The sequence below is a fragment of the Varanus komodoensis genome, unplaced genomic scaffold, assembly GCF_004798865.1.
Source record: "Varanus komodoensis strain SLA01 unplaced genomic scaffold, ASM479886v1 scaffold2, whole genome shotgun sequence".
Classification (NCBI taxonomy): Eukaryota; Metazoa; Chordata; class Lepidosauria; order Squamata; family Varanidae; genus Varanus; species Varanus komodoensis.
The window spans coordinates 58,995,825-59,017,626 of NW_025335568.1; the positions used below are offsets into that span (position 1 = coordinate 58,995,825).

The window sequence follows — 21,802 nt, forward strand, 5'->3', positions numbered from 1 at the left end:
TGCATTTGGCAACATGTCATCAGTGGGTGCACAGATCCCTAGAGATAGATTCTCTATTCAAAGCTTTTTATTTCACAGTGTCAGCTCAAGTGTACCCAAACCAGTGTGTTTCAGGTCACATGCAAGGGCTTCAAGGATGAAGCAGAACCACAGCAAAACAGTTTCTGGGAAAAGCAGAAGCAGAGGTGCCCAGATGACTTCTCCCTACTTCTCTGTGCTATTTTTAAAGCTTGAAATCCTGTTTTAATGCCTAACTTCCTAATCCATTATCTAACATTAAAACATTAACTAATGATGATGAAGATGGTCCTGGAGCTGGAGAGTCAGGGCTTGATAGTTCTGCTGGAGAGGAGAGAGGGGTTACCACTGGAGCTGTTTTCTTGAAGTAGGCCTCAAGGAATTATTGAAAAATCTTTTTCTTTTTCGCATCATAAATGGCCTTGTAGCAGCTGAGGATCTGGTTATAAGGGCAAATGCTAAAGGGTAACTAGATCAGTATTAGCAGGCCCATTACTATTTTCTCTGCTTTGTTTGAGGTTTGGTTTTGTTTGGAACTGTAGCATTTTATTCTTCTTATGGTTTATTGTAATTAGCATAGCAACTCAAAAATATATTCAGAAAATGAACAAATAAAAAGAACAAACAACATAAAGTACTTTAAAGGGCTCAAAATGCTTCATATTCATGATCTTGTAATAATCTATGCAAGAATGATTGTGAGCTAGCTTAACTCTATAAGACACTGATTTGAAAGAATGCCCTGAACTGTTTAAGAACTATTTTTGTCATTTGTTTTTACAATACTGTATATCTACACACATCCATACAGATTCTCTCTCTCTCTTCAGTACCTATAGTTACTTTATTATTACTGTATTATCATTATTACAATGCTGCATTTTGTTTAAGAAATTTTAGAGAATATGGAAGTGTTTCTTAAGTGTTTTATATGCACAGAGAGGTAAAATATACACATATACTAAGACAAACATTTGACTTACTCATGTGATCTGACTTGCATACAAATGCAACTTGAGGACATTCTCAAGAACGGAACTCATCCATAACCCTGGGGACTATCTGTATAGGGGGAAAGCTTCAGCTCTTTTTGGTGCACTTTGCTCTCCTCAGCAGGAAGCACAACAGCACTTCTCCTGCCTGCTGCCTCTGCTCTGTTCCCACATACTTCCAGGGAGAATAGCAGTGCCAGGAGGGGGGCCAATCGTGTCAAGAACATTGTTTTTCTAAATTGCAATCTTGATAAATTCAAATAATAGCACAGCTTTGTTTAAATAAATCATGGCTGAAGTAAAGGACTTCAACACATCGGTGAAAGTGCTGGTGGGAACATTGGGGGGAGGCATTAAAATTCTTCCACCCTCCACACTGTGTCACCCCCCTTTTTCTGTTAAGTTGGCTCTTGAGAGTAGAGAAAGGACTTGACTCAAAAATGTCTTGCAGTGATCTGAGACTCAACTTGGAGACTTGACTTAAGACTTGGAGTAAAGGATTTGAACACATCACTGGTATGGACACTCTGGAGTTAGGTACATACAAGGTGAAGTCTAAGTAGGCCCTAATGAAGAGGATTGACTGAGATGTGGGAACTCCTCCCAAATGCTGGGGTGGAGCTGAGGGATGGGTTCCCACCAAAAGCATCTTAGTCACAGGTCTTCCTGAAATAGGCTCCTCGCAGTCACAGAGCCCATAGGTGTAATGCACAGAGACCACAAAGCAGCTCAATACTGATGCCATTTTGCAACAGTGAAGGAAATGCAAGTTAGCTTCTGTTTATTGAACTCTGAGTATCCCTGTGAGAAGAAAAGGCAATCTTATTTTCCCCCATTCGGTAACATATCAGGACCAACACAGCCTGAAGGAATAAATAAATGCACCTTTCTCATCCCTTTCTGATGAAAAATGTCCCCATCACTTAATCAACAGTTCAGACCTAAGCATACTTACTAGGGGGTATGTTGTATTAAGCTGAAATTAGATTTACTTCGAATTATATATGCCTGGGATTGGAATGCACAACTTTAGCTGGGTGGACCTTTATTTAAACCTTGCAGTCCTGTTTATATAAAATTATCCCATGAATATTGTTCTTGACATGGCTGCAATTCATGTTTAAATACTGTGTTGTTTAAATATATCTATACCATCACTGTTAATACTCTATTACACTGTTCAAATATTATGTAATATTACACATTTCCCAGTACTCTGACCAGCGAGATTTTAGGAGTTCCAATGCTTATGCTGGGTTTTGGTTTCTTTTCTTTTGAATTAGATCATAGGAGTTTTATAGGCTGTCTGTAACATAAGCAGTTATTTACCAAATACAGGTTAAACACAGATGACAGCCCATAGCATCTCCATCAAGCATAGCTCCCCTACCAAATTCCTAGGGTATCAGCTAGGACCACAGCATTCCTGCAGAGAGCAACTCCAGTCCCTGTGTCTACCTTTCAGTTTTCCACCACAAAAATGCTAATGTGTCCTTTCTGTTTCCTACTTGCCCACAGACCAAACTTTCCCCTGCCCCCTAACTAAGGGGGAAGGCTAGTAAGGATGAAGCATCTCTGCATATCACCTATGCTTTCTGAGATTCCACTGAAACACCCAACCTGAATATTATGGATTATCAACTGTCTTTTTTTTTTTTTTACATCTGAACAGGAATCTATCTCCAGAGACTTTTCAGAAACCTCCATCCCATAACAATACACAGACAGCCAACCATTGGCAACTTTTATTTCAGAAGGGAGCAAAGCTGAAGGGTAGAAGAAAGGGCTCATATAATATATACTCACTATTTTTCAGTAAGGGCAGAAAGAGTGTTCCTTTCTTCAGTACATACTGTGCCTGACCCTGTTTTGGCACCAGATCCATCCAGACACATTACTTAACTAAGATATGCAATGAAAGGGTATACATATGGAAACTCAGGAAAACATTTTAATTCTGTTGGCGTAGGTGGATTCTGATAGTCTGATTGTACTGTGATGATTGCAATCTGTATAGCAAATTAATTTATATAATCAGTATGCATAATAGGGAAAAAGGCTAATAAAAAAGCTTCCAGGCTGTGTGTATCTAATTAAGTGCTCTTATCAGTCTGCCCCCTTCCCACCTGCATTTATTACCTTTAAAGAGGGCTTCATTTTCCTCAGAATTGGAGGGCAGAGACTGAAACTCATTACATGTACACTGCTCTGAATAAATATGAGGGAACAAAGTTTCAAACAAGAACATCTTCTCTGATTATATTTTTATGTTCAGGGACAACATTTTTGTTTAAAATGCTGCTCCATAACCTTTATTTGTATATCACACTTTATTGCTAGTTGGGGATGATTTCCCTTTTGTATACATTGCTGTGAACCTCAAAAGGTGATCCATCTGAGATCTCTAAATGTTACCTTTGCATGAACTGCAGTTCTGCACCACAAAAGGCAAAGCAGGTAAATATGGTTTCCATATAGTCAGGACAAAAACGGTTTTGAGTTGATGGAATGACACTTACATTTCTACAGAAATATACCTCAACCTAAACTACTTTCAGATGCTCAAAAACTCTTAAATATCTAGGAAATGCCTTTTTATCATCAGTACTTGATCCGGTAGCTGCAGTAAAGCTTAAAGGATCTGGAAACCATCATCTAGACATCTGTAGCCTCAAAGCTTGGATGCTGCAATACGGGGCTTCTCAAGGATGGTACAAATGTGGTGGGATCTGCTCTTTTTACTGCATAGCTTCTAAGCCCATTTCAATATTTTGGCATTACATATTAGGGAAGGGAAAGAAGAAGGGCCCGCGTGTCACCTACTGAGCTAAAAAAAGCAGGGCTTTCCAGTCACCATCTCCATTATTATGGGATGCCTTTCCAGGTGATCTCCCCAAATATCCAGACTAATTACAATTTACGATGTAACAAAGATGTAATCCTCCTCTTCGAGAAAGCTTTTAATCTGCAATTTTATGCTGAACAGTTTGTAGCATTGCTTCTGCTTTTAAAGTTTGCATTTACGAGTTTTGTAGCTGTCCAATGCTTTTCATTTTATAAGTAGTGATATGTAAACTTTTCAATATAAAGGGGTGGGGGAAGAAACCAAGCACCACTCTGTTCTCATTTAAGCTAGATTTTGTTGTTGCTGCTGTTCCAATTGCTTTGCACAATTTCAGTTTGTTAGCTACTTTAATTCTGTAAGTCAATGAAAAGGCAGGATATAAAAGAAACCAAACTCATTATAGAGACTGATTCAAAAGAATGTAGACAAGATCAACCCTTTGCCAAAGGAGTGTTTTTGCATTGTTATTTCCCACCTCTTTCAAATGCAGTTTCTTACTATAGAGCATCATCACAGGCTTATTACCTATCAAAGCATTTTCAACCCACAGCAGCCAATTATCCTAATGACAGAGTAGGCAGAGCTCTCAGGAAGCTTCAAGATTCTTTGCTAACGCTCCAACAGTTTGCTTTAGTAAGTCATCCTGTCACCTGCTTCGTCACTTTCATTCTGGTGGTGACAACACCACAATGCCAACATTAACAATTAATAAGATGCGGCATAAAGCCTTTAAAGATGACTCCTAAATCCTATTTGGCAGTGACATGAACAGAAGTCACTCTCCTTTTGCAGAAACCATTTCTTTATACTATAGTCTCTGGACACAGCAAGAAAAGGCAGAACATGCAGCTCATCTTGGGGATGAAATGGCTCTCTAAGAAGTAGCTTCTTTGGGAAATATCACTGAACTCCCATCTAGGGAATTGGAAAATGACGATGTTACGAGGGATAGAGAAACAAGGGAGCTCACGGTCCCATCTGAGATGTGGTGAAGTGCCAACAATGGTCTATTTCCCCAAGGTCTGCAGATTCTGCCATATTGTGGCAATCCAGAAGCCGGCCTTCTTCGTAGTGACACCCACTCTGAGCAATGCCCTCCCTGCTGCCATTCAGGAGGTGCCCACCTTGCTGTGCTTTAGCTGCCTATTAAACACTTTTCTCTTCACCCACGCCTTCTTTGAGTGCACTGCCTGATTTGTGAATTGTTATATTTTGAGCATTTAAAAGGTAAGTGCTCAAAACAATCAGGATATATAGAAATCATTGTGATGCTTTTGTGTTTTAACACCTGATTTTGATTTCTTGTATTACAAACCATGTCAAAACCGTTTTTTAAGATGTAGTATATGGGCTATACATTGATTAAATAACTAACTCTCACAGCAGTAAGGTCCCTGCAGACCTTTGGACACCCCTCCTTTTTCATTTCCAACATATAGTGGCTTCCAATCAGCACACAGAAGATTTTATAAATCCAGTTCAGTTCATTTTTTAAAAAATCACAGTGGCGAGTTGCTTCTGAATCCAATTTCATTCAAGAATGCACCACTGAGCAGAGCAGAATTTTGGGAGTCTTCCACTGAAGCCAAGACAGTTCCTTTAAGTAAACTCACTCTCTCTCTCTCTCTCTCTGTCTCTCTCTGATTCGATTCCGGTTGCGCTTGGACTTTTGTATAAAGCATCTCTCAAAAGGTTTTGGAGAGTTAAAAATAGAGCAAGCCGTAATAGAAGAGGCATTTTAAGAAGTTTCTGGCATTATCTGAACACCCAGCAAGAGCCTCAGATACAAGGTGAAATAACAGCATGAGATATTAATATGGACAGCAGGGTGGAGGACAGGAAAAGAGATGTTTCCAGCTGAAAGTTGGAAATAGATGAGGAAGAACTGCTGAAGTAAAGAGCAGATGTCTCTTTACATTCACTGAGCCGTGACACTTATGTGGACTGAAACCTGGCTTCAGGACCATGAACAAAGGCTAATGACACTCAGTCAATGTGCACAGAACTGCAGGGAGGCATCCAAGGATGGTCCACACAGTGATCTGCTTGCATTTCTGTCTGCTTTCATGTCTAAATTACTCATCACATCAATGACATTTACTGAGTGCACCAAAGTGTGAGGAGCTGTGAGCACAAGCAGGGGTCAAGTAGCCACATAATAGAATCTCTCAGAAAAAGAAGGCAGAGAATGCATCAGGTTGAGTTAGAAAAAATGCCAACAGAACATGGGAGCGATCCTGCAGAGGGTAAAGCAGACACTTTGGCTCTTCAGAAAAGTTCATATTACCCAGAAAGCCTTCTGCCCTCATGGAAAGCAATACCTGGAAAAGGAGCCTCTGGTTAAAAAAAAAAACAGTCCCTCCTCCCTAGGCTGAGTACATTTCTACTATTCTAGATGTCCAGAACACAAATTAGATGTTTCTAAGGGTGCAACCTAACGCACACTAGGAAAAATATCCTGCATCCATCCAGGCCAGAGACTGCTAGGAACTACAGAATTTTTCTCTCTTTAAACAGGAATACAAAGTCAAAAACCAGTTTTGCTCCTTTTCCCTTCCTGGCAGATTAGAACAGAAGCATCTAACTACAATCTTTGTTAAATTAGAACATTAGAAAAGCCATGCTGGATCAGACCAAGGGTCCATCCAGTCCAGCACTAAGTTCACACACTGGAAAACCAGCTGTCCACAGGATCTCCAATGTAGGAGGAGTACAACAGTTACACCTGTCCAAACTCCTTAGCAACTGGTGTATGCAGGCATCCCACCTCTAGCAAGGAAGGTAGAACATAGCCAACAAGGCCAGTAACCAATTATAACCCTCTCCTCCATGAAGTTCTCCAATCTTCTTTTAAAGCCATCCAAACTGGTGGTCATCACTATTTCCTGTGGCAATGAATTCCATAGTTTTATCTATGGGCTATATGAAGAAATGCTTATTTTTATCTGTCCTGAATCTCCCACCAATCAGCTTCATGGAATGAACCCAGGTTCTAGTATGAGGAGAGAGAGAAAAATGCCTCCCTCTCCACTTTCTCCATACAATGCATAACTTAAACATCTCTATCATGTCTATCCTTCTTTCTCTTTTTCTCAGCTAAACAATCCCCAGATACAAAGAGAGTTAGCATAAAGGTCATTAGCAAGAGGCAGCCGTCCAGATAAAACCCTCTAATTGTGGAGTTAGTTCTTATTCATATTAGCAGTTGATTCCAAGTGAAATTCTCCTCCTCCCTTCCCAGCCAAATACTCCACCGTCAAAGAGGTTTGCAGGAACACCAGACATTACTTAACTGGTGTGCCTGCTTGATCTGCTGTTGAACCACTGGACTTATAAAGTCACACCCCCTCCCCTGTTCCACAGTGCTTTCCTTCTACCCCAAAGCAGTCTGGTTCTCACCAGCCAAATGTCTTATTCCAAAGCTCATTAACCTTGGCATTTCAGCTAAGCATTCCGAGCCCACCTCTTCTTCCAGTTCAGATTCAGAGTCTGAAATATTTGCCCTGAAATGCTGTATTTTGGGAGAAGAGGATCCAGTCACTACAGAATTATACCCTTAGTCAGCCTTCCCTAACCTGGTGCCCCACCACTGTAGTCCAACACATCTGGAAGACACCAAATTAGGGGAGCCCACAGTAAACAAAAAGGGACTTACAGTGCAGTCCTATGCATGTTTACTCAGAGATAAGCCCTACTAGGTTTAACAGAACAGCAAACCCCATTAGAACACATGGGAGCACAGACACGTTTTTGCCTTTCATATACATTTACCTGTGTTTGCTTGGGCCCTGCCTCTTCTCTATTTCTGTTACATTTGGTGTTCTCTTTCCAGTAGTCATCTGACGATAAGCTTTGGTCCCGACCCGATTTCTCAACTGCAGTAGCTCCTCAAAAGACATTGAAGACAATTCTGGGGAAGAGATAAAACAAGATACAGCTCACCAACCCAACATGTGAACGTCAATCTCCAGATAATGAAAAATGTTCCTTTGTCTCTCCATCCATGTCATAGACTGGATGCTACAATTTTTTCTGCAATCAAACTGCTTACTATTCTGCAGGCACATTAACACACTGCTATCCAAAAGTGGCCAAGGCAGCCTCTTCTTAGTCATTCTGATAGCATCCCCCCACCACTGACCCAGTGCATCCATGCAACCATGGATCCCACAGACTCTTCCAGCTACACTGACACCAGAGATAACACCTGCTTTTCCTCTTGGTATTGGCCACAGCAGTCCTAGCCACTCTGATACCACCTTTCTCAGTGCCCCAGGCAAACTCAATACATGCTTTTCAAATCTTGTAGAGGACAACATGCATGCATAGTAACTTCCACTAAGTGTATTATTTGTATGGTTTTCTTCAAGTACATTTTATCTGGAAAATGGATCAGTAATCTTTTAATCGAGGGTTAAAGAGAATGGAATGGATGTTGAGTGCACTACAGTCATTTCTAACTGCTCTTATGATCCTGAATCCAGGACACTCTAGAATAGCTAGTTGGGTTAAGATTATTTCCACATATGATGCTTAAATAAGTTTTGGCTTCTATCATCAATCTATAATGTAACTATAAGAGCACCACTGTTCAGGCTACAATTTCAGTTTCAGAATGCTTTCGCACCCCACATTTATATGTAGCATAATTACTGAAAGTGCTCAAAGGCATTTTGAGAAAATGTACTAAAAGTGTGAATATGTTCAAAGAAAAGAGTGGGGGGAGGGGAAGAAAAAGATTCTTTCATGTCCATTATACTGCAAGTACCCAAGCTTCCACTTGGCTTAAGAGCAGAGTTCTAAAATCAAACAGTTCAGCAACACAAACCTTTCCTTAGACCTCATTCCTCATCCTCAAGGGGATCTCTCAGTCTTGCTTCACACACAGCTGCAAAGTCCATCTGCATTACAGACACTGCCCAAAGGATTAAAGGAAAGCCCCTTTAGCTCCTATCTACTTTATGACCTGCGGCTAAAGCAAAACATGCTCCATACAAGTGCTGTCATTAACTTTTGGATGGCACCAGCATTTTACAGAAGTTCCCAGAGTCACAACATTATTAACTGAGCATCAGCATATCTGATTCTTTACAGATTAAATATGAACAAGTAATACCACTCCTTGCTGTCAAGTGTTTACAATCTAGGTTTGGATAGTTAGAGGTATGAAGGAACAAAACAGAGGGATGAAGAAAAAAGAACAGGAGAGACAAGCTTTGCAAGGAAAGAATTACAGAAACGTAGGCGACGGCTTCACATTTTCTACCTAGTCTGAGTGCAGACAACTTCTGAGGGGCAATTATTTCCTCGTACCCTGCACCCCATTCCTGGAGAACTATTGAATTTGACACCAGTATCTGGCAGTATGGCTACCAAAGGTCCGGTTTTTATTTAAAACAAAACCAAAGAGAGCTCTCTTTTTTTTAGCAGTTGTACCACTGCAAAAAATCCCAGCAGCAAATTTGGCAGTGGTGGTGTGGCCACAAAGAATGCCAGGAGAGTCTGATGGCTGTTACTCACCGTGGGACAGCCATTACATCTGCCCTTCTGGCAGCAGCTTTCAGGAAGAGGTTTTTATGTGGCCCGCTCTTTGATTCTTTTAACTGGAGATGCCAGGAACTGAACCCAGCCCAGCATGTGCTTTGCCCCTGAGCTAACAGTCCATCCCACTGAGCTAACAGTCCAAGATAGCATGGCGTAGGATTCAGATCCATGCCTTGAAAGAAAACTGTGGCCTAAATACAGTGCCTTGGACTGCTCAGACATCAACTGGGTTGTCCGGATTGAGATTCAAAGCCACACTTCTGGACAGAGAGGCAGAACCAAAGACTGCTCTGACGGCATCATCACCACACATGTTGTTACGTGGTCTTAATTTTGTTTCAGTTGAGATGAGAGATCAGGACAAAGGCCTAGTAGAAAAGATAATATGAACGACCTGTGTAAAGAAGAGAGGTTTAACTGACAGTGACTGGGCACCATATCATGAGTATCTAGTCACGGTCAGTTGCCATGTTACGTGAACCCCAACCACTCCCCACAGGGCTGCTTATTTATGGGTAACAAGTCACCCAGACAACCCATAGCTTGTTGTAGGGTTCTTGTGCCCCCAGTGGACTGCCAGGTCATCCAAACCCGGGCAACTGATTTCATCATGTGCATCATGAGTATAGGGAACTGGCAAGTCAGCTGCTCAACAAGAACAGCAGAAAGCCCTTGCCACTCTTGCTGAATTTGCCTAGGAACTGCCAGTGATGGCTGCCCTGCCGATGCCTAAACTGCTTGGTGGAGCAACTGTCACTGGCTTGATGTCCCCCATGCCAATTGCACAGTGTATTTTCCTGTCAAAATGCTCTTGTTCAACTCTGCTGAGATTCCTGTTTTAGAAGGAAGCCTTACTTCTGACAGCTGTCCAAAATAACTGCAAGTGAAAATATGGTATGATGTACTTTCCCCTCTTCCAAGCATCAAGAGTCTTGTGAAAGGATGGAAAAGGTGGGGGCACTAGGAACACTGAAGGTAACACTAAAAACCTTGAAGACCTTTCTGGGACAGTTGAAAAAAAGTATCCACCCCTTTTTCATAAGCAAAGATTCGTCACACTGTGCTTTTCCTTGACAGTTCACCTTTTGAAGGCTATCAAAAGAGTGAAAATTAAGAAATAAACCTGTTTGCTGATGATCTGGGTCGATGTGCATGGTTGGGGCAATGCTCACCTCTGCACTTATGCAAGACTAACTAATCAGCTTCAAAAATTAATGAAAATACTTGCTCAAATGTTTGTTTATTTCAAACTTTTCTATACTGTCCATTCACAGATGTCTCAGGGTGGTTTACAACAGATTTTAAACATTTTAAAGTGGGGGGGCGCAAACCACTCGCATCTTGTTCAATATGTCACTTGGGCACTTTGAAGGTGCTGTCACAGACTGTCAGCTATGAAAAACAATCCCTTGGAAGAATAAGATGAAATGAGGGGGAGCCATAAGCACAAAAGGAATCATGGTTGCAGCGGGGAAAGGTGGCAATAGCTGCAGAATCCCATGGGATACTGGATGCAGAGCCATGGGTGAAGGAGTGGGGGGGGGGTCAACCTGCAGTGAGCTCAGTCATCTGTTAGGAGCACTGTGGGTTGTTCCACAAACAAGCTACAATCTATAGATTTTTCACTTGTTGCATAATTGTCATGTCATGCAAACTTACCCAGGTGCACTTCAAGCCAAAAGTGCATGTTATCTTTTCTGGCTTTATTTACATTTCTAACATTCAGACAATTCCTTTTGCCTCCTTTGTTTAAAACATTAATAAACATACTGGCATTAGTCCTTTCCTCCAACAAGCCAAACATGTAATCACTCAACCAGTCTGAAACTATCATAGTTTTTTTCTTTAGATGTGCTCTGGATAGACTAGAAAAAATGTGAATGCAACCTCTTGATTCAAAGCCTGTGCAGGACAAATTATGCTTTCCACCTCATACATCAGCACAGGAACATACTGGATCAGACCACTGGCTCTTCAGGTCAGCTCTCTGGCCCTCAGCAAGCATTAGTGTCTTTTGCTCCAAAGTATCAGGTGGGGATGGGGTCATGGGAACAGAGAAGAAAAACCCTGAACAACATGGGGGCCAATGGTATACAAATTCCTTCAAGTCACTGTAACTGGTTTTCAAGTTTAAAAAAAGAGAGACCAAATGAACCCAATCAAAAGTACTATTTCTAAAGAAAACAATTAATCATTTCCTTTACATATCTAGCTGCTGTGAATTCTACAGGTCAGCTACATGCCTGACTAAATAACATTTCATGACCTGGTTCTACACAATCAACCAGCCTCACTGACTTGCTTGTTTGATTGCTGCTCCCCTCCCGTCACCCATACGATTGCCAATTATTCATTGGCGTTTGCACAAATGTCAAATTATAGAGAATACAGTAGAAACCAATAACAAAATAAAACAGCACACTGTTTAAAAGGCAATTGCTTTATCAAAGTTGTTTCAACTATACAAAGGGCTACAAATTGGTTTGGGTCCTTTCAGATCTAGACAGCCCAGGGCAAAGTCTGGTTTCTATAAGTATAAAAGGAACAATAATTATCAACTGTACTAAATTCATGGTTGTTAAACAGAAAATAACTAATGAATGGGAAAAGGAAAAGGAAAAAGAGGTATGCAGGATGGCCTTGTGTTACCTGAATGTAAATCACTGCATGTAAGAGGACACCCTTCACTTTCTTTCCTTTTTACCCTCATGATAACTCCACTGAGTTAGTTTAGACTGTCAGTTACTGGATCAAAGTTACCCAGTTACCTTCATAGCCAAATAGGGACTAGGCCTGGATCTTCCAAGTCCCTGCTCAACCACTATGTCATACTGGCCCTTTTTATGAGTGTGCGTGTGGAAGATATATGTATGTGTGAGCTGTCTGTGAATGTGTGTGCACGCACAAGTCTAGAGCCCTACCACCCCAATTTAGCCCTGAGGGCTGAAAAGATAAAGCACCCACAAACTGTAAGAAAATAGCTATGAATAGCTAGTATGGATAGTCTGTGGGACTTGGACCAGGACAACATAGCTTTAAATTCCTGCTCAGCCATGAAGCAACCTTGGGATTCTGGGTCAAACACCCTCCTTCACTGCATTTTATCTCAGGGGATAAAGTATTCCAAATATTTTGAAGATAAAATCCTCCCTCTCCACAACTTGGTGGGAGAAAAATATAATAAACACACAAGATTTTGGAGGAAAACTTGATCTTTGGAGAGCCTGAGTTGATACATCAACTTCTGCATGTTGACCACTGCCTGTGTGTTGTAAAATCATGCTCTAACAGAGAGCATTTGTGTGGTTTTCCACTCTTCTACTACTATAGACATAGAAACACAGAAACAGAGTGAGTCAGAAAGGGCCTCCCGGGCCATCTAGTTTGACCTCCAGCACCAGCCAGTTCCACTCACGACATGCCCACCATGTACATGTCCAGTCTATCTTTGAACACCCGCACCAATGGGGCCTCAACGACCTCTTGTGGAAGCCCATTCCACACCCTCGGGGTCCTGTCAGGAAATGCTTCCTGGCATCTAAATGGAACCTGGGTTCCCTGAGCTTTGCTCTGTTGGAGCGCGTCCAGCCTTCCTCTGCAGAGGGAGAACAGGTCTCTACCCATCTATATGTGACATCCCCTCACACACCTGTATGTCGCCAACATAGGAACCTGGCTGTTGTGCAGAGATTTAGAAGCTGTGCATAGAATGTATCAGAAGATTTTTTTTAACTGCAAGCTTATAATACAGCTCTTTCCATTTAATGGAATATGAGTAGATATGCTTTTCATGGTAATGCTGAGAAATGCCCCAAAATGTTTGGCTAACTGGGCAGTACTATCAAATATTGAAGATGTCTATTATGCATGTTTCCCCAGATTCTGATCTGAAAACACTTCAACTGGTAAAGAGAAGGAATAGCTTATATGCATGGGTTTGAAGCAGTTTCCCTTAAGGTTATATATACTTTGATGTCGCATCCATCCTCAGCTGTTCTCTGAAAACAGGAGCGGAGGGATGGACTGACAGTTCATTATTGTACATTCTTGATTGCATTGTGTTTTGTGTAGTGTTACAATACAGGGCAACTCACTCAAAATAATTGTGCAGTAACTGACATTGCCAAGTAATCAGTGAGATCATGTGAAGCACAGTCTTGCAATTACAGCACTGTAATTTTGGATCTGCGTTCCCTGATCAAGAAGTAATGAACAGAATATGCAGATACTAGGCCAGACTTTCCCACCTGAGTCTGCAAGATGTTGCTGGTCTAAAATTCCCAACATTGGAAGTTGTAGTCTGACACAGTCTGGAGACCTAAGACTGGAAAAGGCTACTACAGGCTGCTACACAGTGATTGGTCGAAGTTCACCCAGGGAGCTTTGAATGCTGAAAAGACTCTGTACATGATCTGTAGAATGCTAAGCAATGCCACACATCGAGGGTGATGGAAAGAAGGCAGGTAAAACTATTTTCTGATTCATATGGAACGGAGTGACTACTTTAGGTAAAAAAGTTGAATCCATTCGAAGAACCATTTTTTCTTTGTGGAAATTCAAATAAGGCAGATCTACTCGAAGAGCACAAAGTTCACTAGCTCTCCGAGCTGAAGTGACTGCTACGAGAAAGGCCGTCTTCCAGGATACGAGACGCAAGTCAATAGTCACCAGAGGTTCAAATGAAGCTCTGGTAAGTGCTTGAAGTACAACTGAGAGACTCCAAGTAGGCATGACAGGGCGAATTGAAGGGTGAAGATTCTGTAGTCCTTTGATGAATCTTCTAACAATTGGTTGTGAAAAAACCGATGAACCCTGCACTGCACCACGGTAATGTGAAATCACAGCTGTGTAAACCTTTATGGATGAAGGCTTAAGTCCCGAATGATGTAGCTCTAAAAGAAACTGTAGTATATTCTCGATCGAAGCCAATTCAGGAGTCAATGAATGGGATTCAGTGAAAGATGAGAACTGGTGCCACGTTGCCGCATAAGATCTCCACGTTGACAGTCGTAGAGCAGATTCGAGAATTCTCTGAATATCTGGGTCGAGAATGTTCGATTCCGAGGCGAGTTCTATCGGATCCGAGGAAGTAAGCAATGTCTCAGTTCCGTCAGTGGAAGTTCCGAGTGCACAAGTCATCGTCGGCACTGAGTCAGTATCGAGAGTCATCGAATTTGCCAAGCTGTGAGGCTCAAAGAAGTCAGGTCTGGGTGACTAACAGCTCCATCTTGCTGCGTTATCAGATGAGGTATCGACACTAGGCAGAGAAAGGTGTTGTCTGACAGATGGAGGAGGGCGGAGAATCATGCTTGACGGGGTCACCAGGGTGTGATCAAGATTCCCATGGTGTTGTCATGGATAATCTTCGATACAACTTTCGTTAAAAGTGGAATCGGAGGAAAAGTGTAAAAATTGATGTTGAACCAAGGGATCATAAGGGCATCCCCTGCTGACCCCGGTCCGATGCCTGCTCTGGAGTAGAACGTTTCGCATACCCTGTTCTCGTGGGTAGCGAACAAGTCCATGTCTGGATGTCCCCAATGTCGGAAAAGTTGATTGCAAATCTGTTGATCCAACTCCCACTCGTGAGTCATCAACATTTGCCTGCTCAACACGTCAGCTTCCTTGTTGTCAGTACTGGCTAGATGAACTGCCAGAAGAGTTATGTCTCTCAGGATGCACCAGTCCCAAATCTCCACCGACAGCCGAGCCAGGGTGGCAGATTTCATCCCACCCTGTTTGTTTACACAGAACACAGCGACTATGCTATCGGATGCGATCTGAACCACATGTCGCTGAATAGTATCCTCAAAGGATTGAAGAGTTTGAAGATCGCCAGCAGTTCGAGTTAGTTGATGTGCCTGGCTGATTCCTGTCGGTCCCAAGTGCCCTGAGTTCGAAGTCCTGCACATACAGCACCCCAACCGATCAACGATGCATCAGTATAAAGAGTCAGGGTTGGATGAGGCAGTCGGAATGGAACACCCACATTCAGGTTGTCTGGTACTGTCCACCATGCCAATGTGCGTAGAACGGATAGTGGGAGTCGGATTGGTTTGCTGGGAGAATTCTGCTGTGGATGAAACATTCTTTTGAAGTATAGTTGAAGAGGTCGTAGTCGAAGTCTGGCATGAGGAACAATGGCCACTGAAGCGGCCATATGGCCCAAAAGCTTTTGAATGGAAAGAGGCGGTACGGTCCTGTCTTGTCGAATTCGATGAATCCATGAACAAAGGTTGTCTTGACGAGTCGGAGAAAGAAATGCCCTCGCTAGGGTGGAATTGAGATGAGCTCCAATGAAGTCGATCACCTGCGTGGGAACAAGGGACGATTTTTCACGTTTAATACACAGTCCTAAATCGTCCAGCAAAGTACAAGTTGTATCAACGGCTGAGAGAAGACCTTCTTGGGTCTGGGAGACTATCAACCAGTCATCCAGGTAAGGGTATACTTGGATACCCTGAAGCCGAAGGTGCGCGCACACTGGAGCCATGCATTTAGTGAAGAATCGTGGAGCGGTGGCTAATCCAAATGGAAGGACATTAAATTCAAATATGTCGGAACCGACATTGAAGTGTAAGAGATGCCTATGACAAGGATGGATAGAAATATGAAAGTAGGCATCTCTCAAGTCCAGGGAGGTGAACCAATCCTCTCTCCTCAGCAACGGAAGGATATTTTGAAGGGTAGTCATCCGAAATTTCTTAGACTTGATAAACCTATTAATATCTCGTAAGTCCAGGATTGGATGGAGACCACCATCCCGTTTAGGGACTGTAAAATATCTTGAATAGAATCCGTGAAGTCCCTCAGAACAAGAGAGCTGATGAATCGCTCCTTTATGAAGTACTTGACCAACTTCGTCTACTAACACCGACGAACGTGGTGTAAATCGGATCGGCCCCAATGGAGGAACGATGTCGAATTCTATTCTGTATCCGAGCCGAATGATAGATAAAGTCCACCGAGCAGATGTGATGGACTCCCAAATGGGGATTCGGCTTTGCAGCCGGTCCCCAAACGGAAGAGGGAAGGGTGGGTGTCGGAGGAGAGGAGAGGTTCGCCGGGCCCGTCAGCGCTGATGCTTGTCGGAATCGAAGCGGCGATGGCCCTGCTGGAATCGTTGCTGTGGCTGTTGCTTCTGACGCTGCTGGCGCTGTTGGAACTGTTGCCTTGGTGGGAACTGTTGTCAGTACGATGGGCGAGACCAGGACCACTTACGTCTCGGCTGGGTCAGAAGCTCCATCCATCGAGCTGTCATCCGGGACTCATGGACGGACTTTAATTTGTGGTCTGTCCTCGCATGGAATAGTCCCAAGCCATCAAACGGCATCTCTTCAATACGCCGTTTCATCTCCTCCGGAAAGTTACAACTCCGGAGCCATGCATGCCGGCGGAGAGAGATGGCACCAACCAGAGCCCTGGAATCAGTGTCAACGTGGTGCCTTGCTGTAGACAGCTGTTGTATGGCGACCTGCATGGCTTCCTTGATGAAAATTTTAGCCAGGTCTCTCTGTTGGTCGGGCAAAGAAGCGGCGATATTGTCCAGCTTTTGCATTATAAAATATTGATATCTGGCCAGCGTTGCCTCATAGTTAGAAATACGAAGGCCGAGTCCAGAGGCTGCATAGACTCGGCGTGCCAGCATATCAATTTTCCTGCTTTCTTTATCTCGAGGAGCTGTGTGACCCCTCGACTCTCTGCCCTGGGACGACTCGACTACTACTGAGTTCGGTTTTGGATGATGCAGGAGGAATGGTATATCCCGCTCCTGAACTCGGTACATTGCTTCGTAGCGGCGCGATGTTGGCTGTGGTTGGGCCGGCAGGTCCCAAGGCTGAACCATAGCCTGTCGAAGTGTAGTTATTAAGGGCAGGACAATGGCCGCCGATTGTTCACCCCGCACGATGTCGTAAAACTTGTCGGTGCTAGGATCGACCCGACGTTGTGCCTTGATCTCTAGCGACCGAACAAGTCTCGTCATCAATTCCCCAAAGGTAATGTGGGGCTCCTCCGGAGATCCTGGTCCTTGCAAGGTGATCGCCACATGCGGAGAGGTAGAATCCACCTCTGACTCTTCTGAGTCAGTCTCGTAGCAGTATGGTCCGCTAGAGGAAGAGTTCCCCGGTGATGTGGGGTATCTCCGCTCTGCATGGGGAAGAAGAACAATAGAGAGCAATACTGTCGAGAGCAAAAAGGCACGAGGCACAGCGAACGGCGGTCACAAAAGACTCAGAAAATGGTGGACACTCCGCTCTATATATAGTATTGAGGGGGAGGGGAGTGGAGTTTTCCCACCAAAAACCATTAGCTTTCTAATCTTACCAGCCTTAGGCACTGCGCAGACGCAGCACCCATATGTGTGATGCACAGAGGCCACAACGAAGAATTCAATGTTATTAACACTAATTATTAGTGCTGTAAATGGGTCACTCTAATGATCTTATATTGGATAGACCTATTGCTTCTGCTTGTAGTTTCATGGCCTTTTGGCCTCTACTATTTACAGGAGGGTGGGAAGGATGGGCTCCCTTTCTCTTTCTGTGTGCAGTGTATCTATGTGTATGCACATGCACAGAGAGAGAGAGAGAGACAGAGAGAGACAGAGAGAGAGAGAGAGACAGAGAGAGACTTGCTAACTAAGGGCCACATTTCAGGAATCCAGTAAAATGGGCTTCTGTTAATGAAAGCTTGCAGAGGAATATATTTATATATAAAGATCCCATAATACTATCTTCTCTTTCCCTTTTTCTTTTACCAACAACTGGCACTATTTGAATTTTCACATTTGGTAACAGTCGCTAACATGTGGTTATGTAACTGGATTAAAGGGAAGCCCTGTCCTCCAGACATTGGGCAGCATCTAATACTGCCACCTTGTTATTGGTGGCAGAAACTGCGTTGAAATCTTTTTGTTGAAAATAAGCTTAAAAATATTCCAAAGAAATATCAGTTGCGTGAATAGGTTGACATCATCTAAGCATATCCCTTGGCCTCCTATGACCATCTCTGGCTTATGGCACCACACCTTACAGGCCATCATTGACCTTGCCATTATTCCTCCTTATTTTCCTTGCCTTTTATTTTCCCATTTCTATCCTTGTGTCTTCTTCCATGCTGCTTCTTAAGGCTTCAGTTGTCACTCTATGAAAACTTTGCTATCCCTGCACAACTTGTAGTGATGAACAAACTATGACAATGAATTCCATAGTTTGTTCATGTAATGTAGTAAGAAATGCTTCTTTTTATCTTCTTCCATTCAGCATCATGAAATTCAGCTAATTAGCCTCAGCCAGAAGTGAAAAGGGGAAGAGAATAGATTTATAAAATTATTAATGTTGTGGCTTTTAAAAGGGATCAGACACATTCAGAAAGGTAGCACTATCAACTGCTAAGAGACAGAACAGCTGACTCACATTCCCAAGTTCAACATACTGAATCCCAGATACTGGGGCAAAGAGATGGGGAGGCACAGTAGTTCATGGGTGTCTATATATCTTCATCCTGGGATATGAACCTTTCAGAGATGAAACATTTGTAAAAGTTATAAATGATTGTTGTTATTGCCCTTTGGGCACATGGGAAATGAATACTGCTGTGACTTTTAGAAGAAGTTATTTCTGACTAAGAAGACTGTGAGGAATGCCCATGAGAACTAAGTAAACTAGGCAAGCAGGTCACAGTACAGTAAGTGAGGAATAATGTTGGCAGATTCAGAGTCACACACAGTGAAGAAGAATTTAAAATGTTCTAAAGTTAATAGATGCTAAACTATCTGTGACACTTCTGGGAAAAGATTAGAGTTCTACTGTGGTCTGGTCAATAAAACCCTCTCTGCTATGTTCAATAGCAGTCACAAAACTACAAAGGATGAATAAGGAAGGAGATAAAAAATAAAATTAAAAACCTCTGCCACTATATAAATAATGGTAGATTCGCAGGCTGATCTTTGTTTCGACAATCCCTGTTTAAAACTAATTAAAGGGGGGAAAGACAAATGAGGACAGACATTGGGAAAAGATTACAGTTGTTTAGCTTACAGGGGCAAAAACAACAAAATAAATGGAAAAAAGACAAGTCAAACATTGCGACTTACCATCACAGTATCAAGAGATATTATATCCTGCTTTTATCATATAAAGAACTCAAAGCAGCTTACATCATTCTCCTCCTTCTGCTCTCAATGTTACTCCCACAACAATAACCCTGTAAGGTAGGTTGGACTAAGAGCCTGTGCCTAGCCTAAAGTAACCCATCTGGCTCCATGGCCAAGTAGGGACTAGAATCGAGATCCCCTGAGTCCCAATCCTGTGCTCTTAACCACTACACCACACTGGGTCTCAATTCTGAATTCAGAAAGACTGAATTCTTCTCTAGTTCCGCTCTCACCATGCTAGCAATGGGGAACAGGGGAACCTGGAGACAACTATCGATACCAGATCTCCTCCAAAAACCAGGATTCTGTGTTGCAAAGCAGGTGGAAAGAGAATACATATGCTAAGAAATTGGAGGGGGGTGCCCTTGGAGGGAGACCTCACTGATGCTATGAAGAGGGGCTTGACAACAAAACCACCTTTAAACCACAAGCCACAGCAAGCTTGGAAGGGGCCACAGGAAAGGGAAAGGAAGGGAGGAGAATGGGGGAAGCCTTTGTCACCTGCATTCTAAGTGCTCCGATGGCACTTCTGTGTCACCTGGCAATGGCAGTCACCTGCTAACCACTTGGCCAGGACAGCCAGGCATTCTGCTGCTCTCACTAAGCAACAATGTGTTTTATGCATGACCATGGATTGTTGCATCATCCAAGTTCAAAAACACAAGGCATGCAGATTAAAGCAAACCCTAGAAGCAGCCATGGTATTATGCTGGATTTTGACAACAGACTAAGGCACACTGGCTTTGTAGCCACCATGTCTCACCATGCTGTGTGAACCAAGTCACTATCATAAATACACACAGTCATGTGCATGCACACACACAAGCAAACAAAATTAGAAAAGCAGTGGGGGGGAAGGGAGATTAATAGCTAAGCAATAAGAGTAACAAAACAAAGTAGGTCAAAACTTACTCATTAAAAGCTTGATGAATAGAAGAGGCTTACACTGGTACCTGAACAATGCTACTGACCTGGGGAGGTATTCTCGGACAAGGTGTTACTACTGAGAAGGTCCTCTTCATGGTTTCCACCCACCACACTTCTGAAGGTAGGGACAGTGAAGAAGCATCTGTTGCAGATCTGAATGTTCAGGTAGCTTCGTATGGGAGAAGAGAGTACCTCAAGTACCAAAGGCCCAAACTGTCTGGGCACTAACATTCGGAATGGTATCTGGAATATCTGTGTCAACTGATGTAACTGTGGAAGCCTTTCCAACATGTAAGAACTCCACTCACATCTTATAAACATAGCTGAATATAGAATCCAATGGTATGCCCTATATTCCCATCAGTACCAGCATTTTGATAGATGTGCTAAGAAATAATATATATTTCTTAATATGGCTGCATTTGAAATCCCAGTGTTAAGTCATCACCAGGTAAAGAAGGAACCTGAAAAAGTAGCCATACTACACAGTGTTTTCACTACACAGAGTTTCCTACTAAAACAGTGTGAGGGCTACCTCTTGCTGCACAGCATAAAGATTTTCTTTTTCCTGAAAGTATGTAAATCAAGAAGAGGCAATATACAGTTTTTCCTACAAAGAAATCAGGTACGAAATGGCCCTCAGGCTCAAAAGAAAGGGCATCGGTCTAAATGGATTTTTGGTCTGACTTGCTCTAGCAGTTTCTGATGCACAGCACAGTTTTATGCAAGTTATTAGGCTGCAGTCAGCTGTGACATATTTTCTATTTAATGTATTTTATATCAAAAGAATGTAAACTACCTCATCTTCTTCATGCTTTGTTCTCTCTTCTTTCATTTCCTCCCCCATCAGAGCCTTTGTATTTGATGTATGCCTTTACTTCCTTTCCCCCCTGTGCTTAATCCCTTCTTTTTCTTTTCTCCTACTTTCTGCTCTTTACATTGCTCTCTTACTTTATGGGTCTTCTTTCACCCCAAATCACCTATACCCGCACTCTCTTTGCTACTCAGGCATTCCAGCTTGCTATTGTATCTATACATCTGCTTCCTTACAAACTAATACTTCCACGGCTACTTTTATCTTACCATTAAACAGAGAAACCAATTTCTGAGAAATCAAACAGAGGGCCAAGCAGAACCAAGATTGCTGCAGATATCACAGATGCTTGAAAGGATGAGATAGGATGACTAGCAAATAAACATGTCATTTTTCATATGATCATGTATCTTTGTGTTGAAGGTTCCTGGTTCAAGTCTTTGTTAGAATAGCAATACAGTTCTTAATAGGTACAACAGTCCATTAGTGAAGGATTTGATCCAGGA

At 42.6% G+C, this 21,802-nt stretch overlaps 1 protein-coding gene across 7 annotated transcripts in view; it reads right to left on the minus strand.

Moving 5' to 3' along the window:
• The window catches only part of RRP36 (ribosomal RNA processing 36), a 36,857-nt gene that overhangs the window by 5,948 nt on the left and 9,107 nt on the right, over positions 1-21,802 (minus strand). For 6 of the 7 annotated variants that reach the window (XM_044428997.1, XM_044428996.1, XM_044429001.1 and 3 more), the window contains exon 3: positions 16,571-17,547. In XM_044428997.1, coding sequence (XP_044284932.1) covers positions 16,589-17,547 — 959 coding nt within the window. In that variant the 3' untranslated portion in view covers positions 16,571-16,588. Of the gene's footprint in view, positions 1-7,626; positions 7,766-16,570; positions 17,548-21,802 lie in introns of those variants that run through there. The other variant, XM_044429002.1, reaches the window with a different exon arrangement.